The 6,962-nt window shown below is 39.5% G+C and overlaps 1 protein-coding gene across 1 annotated transcript in view; it reads right to left on the bottom strand.

Annotated features, from left to right (window-relative positions):
- Positions 1-6,962, bottom strand: part of Dnah5 (dynein axonemal heavy chain 5) — a 301,350-nt gene that overhangs the window by 38,711 nt on the left and 255,677 nt on the right. Inside the window, exons 66-68 of the mRNA XM_032898676.1 lie at positions 3,616-3,859; positions 2,505-2,619; positions 1,828-2,018 (exon numbers count right to left, since the gene is read on the bottom strand). Of these exons, the coding sequence (XP_032754567.1) occupies positions 1,828-2,018; positions 2,505-2,619; positions 3,616-3,859 (550 nt within the window). The remainder of the gene's footprint in view (positions 1-1,827; positions 2,019-2,504; positions 2,620-3,615; positions 3,860-6,962) is intronic.

Here is a 6,962-nt window from a genome sequence, read left to right on the forward strand (position 1 = left end):
ACATTGCTAGTTGGAATACAAATCACTCCAAACACTGAAAAATGGTATCGAGCTTACTCAAAGAAAACAAAAACAAAAACAAACAAATCAAATTACTGTATATCTCAGCTATTGCATTCTTGGGTGTATAAGTGGAGGCCTCTAAGTTACTACATCACATAAATACTTTCAAGTTGTATTGTAGCTCTATTCATAACAACACAATTATGAACTAATCTAGGAGTCTTTTAACAAATGAAGACTACCACAAACACACACACAAACACACACACACACACACACACACACACGCACGCATGCATGCACATTACTCACAATGGGGTTTTTCCTTCAGCCATTAAAATAAAATTATGTTGGTTGCAAGAAAATTGATTCAACTAGAGATCATATTTAGTGAAAGAAGTCAGATGCAGACAAATACATTTTACCTACTTTGTCAACCACAGATATTTATATAGACATATAAAATCATGTACACATGCATGTTAAGAAAGTAGAAGTGAAATTGAGAAAATGAAGGGGGCTAGGAGTAAGGGAGAAAGATGAGGAAAGAGAATAAATACAATAGAAGCATATGACATACTCGTATGAAAGTACTTTTATGTAGCTGGGAAGATAGCTCAATAGCACTAGAGTAGTTGTCTATAATTATGAGATACTCAGTTCAGTTCCCAGCACAGAAAGAAGAAAATACCTGCCTGAAACCCATTTCTATGTAAAATATATACAAACCATTTAAATAATGTTTGACTACAGCTCTGTGTTTCTGACTTTCTATTTAATTGTATGTACTAGTGACCCAAAGGTCTACCTGTGATCAATGCTTCAATAAATATACAATAAGCCATCAATGTAATTGCTGCTGAATTGCCTCACCCACCCAGCTTCTGAGACCCTGCCAACTTTGCTTTGTCTCCATCCCACTCCCCTCATCCCACTGGAAGCCCTTCTGTCACCTTGCTCCCTTAACACTCCTTCTGTAAACGTTTCATTGCGAGTTCAAATCTTGAATCAGGTGCCAGGCACTAATTAAGATCTACTTGGCTGGAGAATTGGTCCTATTGTTATAGCTGTATCCCTTATACCTATCCATGCCCCCCGCACACACACAGTTAGTGTGAATTGTCAACTTGTCAGGATGTGGAATCACATAATAGACAAACCTACAGACACACTCATGGCAGGGAGATATTTAACCTCTGAACATGCTTTCGAAAGACTATGTTGATTAGGTTAAGAGACATGGGTGGACAGACACCAAAAGTGGGGGTGGGGCACAATACTGAATGTGGGTGCTGGATGGTATAAAAAAGAGCAAGTGACTAAGCACAAGGCCCCTGACTTCTGGCTGTGGATGTGATATGACTGCTTCGCTCAATGTCTTACAGCCCTAACTTCCTACCATGATGGCCTTCATCTCAAATTGTGTGCCAAATGAGCCCTTTCTCCCGTGAGATTTATTTTGTGGACTGGAAGGGCAAGGGTAGGATCAGGGAACTCTATCACAGCACAAAAAAAAGTACTTTTCTAAAGTGCTTGCTAGCTTCCTACATAGCCCATAGTTCATTTGTTCCATTACTTTTTCTTCCCCCTACCCCACCCAAACAACACTCAGGCACTCTGCAAGTGGTTTGGTTCAATAAAATGTCCGTTCCATACCCTGAGATGCATGACATTTCCAACCAATAGTCACTGTTCAATAAGTGATCAAATGAAATGGCTCATGTATGTAAATAACTAAGATGCAAAGAAACCTTAGAAAGTAAAATAAAAAGTCCACGAAGAGCATTCACAGCATCTGCGATGTGTCCAGCACTTTCTACTGACCTTTAATGAGAGTGAGAAACTCCTCATGCTTGACTAGGTTCCTCTGGATGTCAATCTTTAGGGTGAGCAACAAAGTGAACAGGAATTTGTGCTCCTCATAGAGGCCTCGGACGGCGTACTTAAAAACCTCATAGGTCATGTGCTCGATGATGTTAGCAATTCTCTTGCTTGTAATTGGGCTCTTGACAGACCTGAGGAAGAGACCATTTAAGACACGCTTTTCCTGCTGCCCTTTTCGCCTGTCTATAAAAACAGCATCTCTGGTGGAGAGAGTAAGTAACTCAGAGGACTAATTTTTACTTTAAGACATCAAGAGAGAGCTTCTAAATCTAAACTAACAAGAATTCTCTCAACATGAAGCACCGTAACAAAACTCCTCACTGTTGTCTAAATCAATTTTACCCACAGGCCGTTATTATTCACAACAATGCCTTGGAAATTTTCCCATTTAGCGGAACACATGAAGTCAAAGGAATCAAATCAATAGATGAATGGCCGGCATCACCTCCTCTGGGCATATGATGACACATCTGAATGACTCGTTAACATGCTGATAACTACACTAATCTCAGACTTAAGAAAGGAAAATACTCTTACTGACAAGCAGAATGGAAACTCTAATATCGTTCGCATCCACAGACAGAGAATTCAGCTTGACTTCCCAGCGACAGGGGTACCTGGCTAAGGAAAGGTCAAACAGGCCCAGAAACTGACGGAGCGAAGTCTGATACATTTCATTAACCAAGCGCATCTCCGTGATGAGGAAATAGAGGATGCTGCCCCGCGTAGCAACTGAAAGACAAAGAGCAGGGAGGTGTGTAGCATGAGAATCAAAAATAAATGAGCTGTGCGAACGCATCACCCCAATTTATTACTCAAAACGACCGTTTTTTTTTTGCCTCATCAGTAACTGCCTACTACCAATGAGAATGAGATCAATGATTATTATTGATCAATGATTATTATTTAATCTTCATTTATAAGTTTCTCATAGTTTACCAAAGGGTACTAATGAAACCAAGACAGTTCTCATTTTAGAATCACTACACTCCTTTAATAAGTATAGTTTCTCTTGTGTTTTATCAGGGTAGAAACAAAGAAAATTTAAAAGGTTTTATATTTAACAGTCAGCAAAGGATCCAGTTGGTCGCACAGAACCTTACTCTGAAGCTCATGAAGAACGAGCCAAACATTTGCCTCAAGCTTTCAACACGAGACATCACAAAGATGGTGCCTCGGACTGTGCATCACCATGTGACACAGTTTCAACACTTTTTTCCAGGAAAACTGCTAAAGGATGGCCAACTGGATGTTTATTTGATGTATCTTGGGTAGCCAATGAACACCTGTTTATTAAATGGTCACCTGAAGATGAGTACCAGAAAGCCAGCTTCTGGATAAACACAATGCATTGTTGCTACATGATATGGAACTGATGCGAAGTCCATAATACTAATGTCTCAGGATTTACTATTTCATACCAGTACTTCAATCTCTCATTTTGAAATAAATTCACAAGCATCTGAAAGCATTTCTCAACTACTATAGATAGCACCAAAAGTTTACCCCCATTACATGATTTTTCTATTCCTGCTTTACTAAACTTCTGAAGGGAAATAGCAGAAAATATAATTGGCCACCCCCCCACTGCACAGTAATTACATATAATGTCATATAATGTAAAATGCATTATACACTATATAACGTCCCTGCTTTAATTGGCTGCTCTAATTCTCGTTTCTGCCCGACTATTTTCTTGTGACATTTGTCTTCCATTACCAGACTCACCAGGTCGGTACTCCTCCCGGGCTGAGTTAATTTGAATTTCTGTCTCTCCAGAAATTTCCAGCTTCTGTGTCACTTCCTCGGCTGTCTTCTTGGTGTTGCTCAGCACAACAATGAGACTCTCATCTTCCACCAGGGACCCTTGAGTGCTCGTCAGGCGATAAAGCAAATTATCTTCTAGCTCCTTCATCCTTCTTTTGTTTGCTGTTACCTCTTCCAAGAGATGAGTTCGTTCTTTCTCCAGTTCCTGTTAATTTACATAAATACATTTTCATTATAAGTGAACCTATTTTGAGGTCATTCCTTCTCACGATAATTATTTCTTTCATACGTAATTATTGTTCCATACATAATTATTTCCTTCAGCTTCTTTGAAAGAGTTCCACTGTTTCAGTGAGGTGGTTGCTCACTTGTAGATTGCAATAGTTCTCTCTTCTCTGAATAACACCCTGAGATCAGTTGAGTAACTTAGGCATTCACCACAGGGACAAACTGAACAATATCTGCAGTCCACCATGGTGTCGTAAGCCTGCTACCCCAGGACTCAGGAGGCTGAGGCAGAAACATTACAAGTTCAAGGCCAGCCTGGACTACACAGCAAGAATCTTTGTGAAAAACATACAAAGATAATTTTCTTTTGAATTGAAAACATTTTATGGCCTGAAAATATACCATGCGCTCCCAAATAAGTATATTGTTGGGATTGGGATGGCTCAATGGGTAACATTTGCCTAAGATGCATGAAGTCCTGGGCCAAATGTCCACATCACCAAAGAACAGGTATGGGTGAACATTCAAGTCCCAGCACACAGGAGGTGAGGCAAGGGATCCAAAGAGATAATCTTCCTATTACACAGTGAGTTTGAAGCCAGCCTATAACACTTACCTCTCTCTCTCTCTCTCTCTCTCTCTCTCTCTCTCTCTCCTCTCTCTCTCTGTGTGTGTGTTTCTGTGTGTGTGTGTGTGTGTGTGTGTGTGTGTGTGTGTGTGTATTCAGGAACCATCATAAAAAAATGGGCAGAAATATTATAAGACCCAGAGGTTGGGGCAGGGTCTGAAGTAAGACAGTGACTTTTTTTTTTTTTTTTTTTTTGTTCTTTTTTTTTTTTTCGAGCTGGGGACCCAGAAGAGGGCCTTTCCTAGGTAAGGGTCTGAGCTAAATCCCCAGCCCCCTCAGACAGTGACTTCTATACACAGTCTGACACTTGTACTCATGAACTCACAGATACATAGTTGCCAGCCCAGGATCTGGGCAAGACCAAGCCAGTCCACATTCACATTCTAGCCCGGTAAAAGGAGCTTCATGAACCTCCAATCTGAGTGGAGAAGCTATATGGAATTTGATGGCTTCTGGGGGAGAAAGGGTCAGTTTTCATTAAGGGCATAGTTGATCATGCCCTAGTGGGTGGCCCTACTTCCAGGAGTACAAGGGAAGCACAGTCGAATCCGTGAGTTATTAAATTTTAAAACTAGAGAAAACACAAATTTTGGAGTTGGAGTGGACCTGGAAGGAGTTAAGGGAAGAAACTGATCAAAATATACTTCATAGAATTCTCAAAGAATTAGCTGTATACTATATATCAACTATATTCATTATATAATCTACAGAATCATTGTGTATCTCCTCTGAGATACAAATCCTATAGTTCAGGAGGTGAGCAAAGCTCTGGGCAATTACTGTCAATGGTGGCTCTTTCCTTAGGAGCTCAGAGGGAAAAGGGAAGCAATGCGATTGGCATTGAGCAGGCCACAGGAGTGTGGAGCTCAGAGAAAGAACAGCGGAGAAAATATACTGATTCTAAGGAAAACTGTGCATGAAAGAGAAGTACTTATGTGAAAGACTTTGAAGTTAAAGACATTAATCAAAAATGGAAAGGACTATCAGTTAGTACTCCTTATAATTAGTAAAAGAACCATGCATTCCTGAGTTTACTTGAAAAGCCTTCTAAATATACTATGACTAAATGTAACCGTGTATGATTCCACCTCACTACAATCTTGGGAAACACAATCTTGAATGTGAGTTCAGCAGCAAAATTACATTGACAGCCTTTCGCTGGTCTGAGTGTGACTTCCTGCAGCTGTATTACAAGTCTACATTACGCACTGCTCGGATTCAAAGAGAAGCGCAAGAAAGTGGCATTACACAAGTGGGTATTCAGGATACCCACAGAAGGCTTCCAAATTCTACTCCCTGTAGAAAGAGGCTTAAATCTATGCAGTAATGAATCATTTGAATTAATAGTGCAGAATGGAAGTTCTAGTTAACTATTGGATGGTGTCACCTGTCTGTTAAAATCTACTGTTCATACAAGCCTCAGAAAAAAGAAGCCAACCACACTTAGAAAAATGCTAATAATTGATATTAACCAATATCCAAGCCCATTCACTTTTATGGGTAATATTCTTCATTTCTAGGAAGCGTCTTAAGATTGTGAGAAAAGAAACCCATAGCCAGTCAGCAAAGTATGCCTTGATTTGATCACCACCAATATGCTAATCACTCAGCTGGGGATGCACTTCAGTTAATTAAGTAGCACTTCCTTACTACATACAATACCATGACTTTGATCTTCTGCACTGAAAATAAAATAAAGATGATGAATGGATGATAAACAGACATATGATAGATTAGAAAGATGATAGATGATAGATAGATAGATAGATAGATAGATAGATAGATAGATAGATAGATAGACAGACAGACAGACAGACAGACAGACAGACAGGAGGTAGATAGATGATAGATGATGATAGTGATGTAAAGATAAATATTGGCAGCATGTAGATAGATTACACATAGTTGATAGGCCAATAGATTAAACACAAATAACAGATAAGATAGGTAGATAGATAGATAGATAGATAGATAGACAGACAGATAGACAGATAGATATGATACAATGATGTATATACTAAATACTAACAACTACAAAATTGTGTTTCAGATTCCCATAAGTTCCTCATTGTATAACCGTAGGACTTCACATAAATTATTTCTATTTAGTACTGTCAGAAACCTGAAGAGTGATCTATCTGAAATTCTGCCTCAAGCGCAAGCTCAGCCTTTCTCATCACAGATGTGGAACTACATACTTCCAACTTGTCAAGACAAAGCTTTTGAGTACTCTATTTTTATAAGGAGAGGGATTGGGGTGGGAGTGTTTGTGAGTGTGTAGGCCACTGTGTGGATGTAGAGATCATAGAAAAACTCAGTGTGGTTGGTTCTTTTCTTCCAGCTTTAACTGGGTTTCAAGGATTAAAGAGGATCTCCAGACTTGCACACCAATCACTTTCACCCACTAGATCATTTCACCGTCCCCAGAGTACTTCCTTTTGCCAAACTTCAC

Source organism: Rattus rattus, chromosome 3 (genome assembly GCF_011064425.1).
Source record: "Rattus rattus isolate New Zealand chromosome 3, Rrattus_CSIRO_v1, whole genome shotgun sequence".
Taxonomy (NCBI): Eukaryota; Metazoa; Chordata; class Mammalia; order Rodentia; family Muridae; genus Rattus; species Rattus rattus.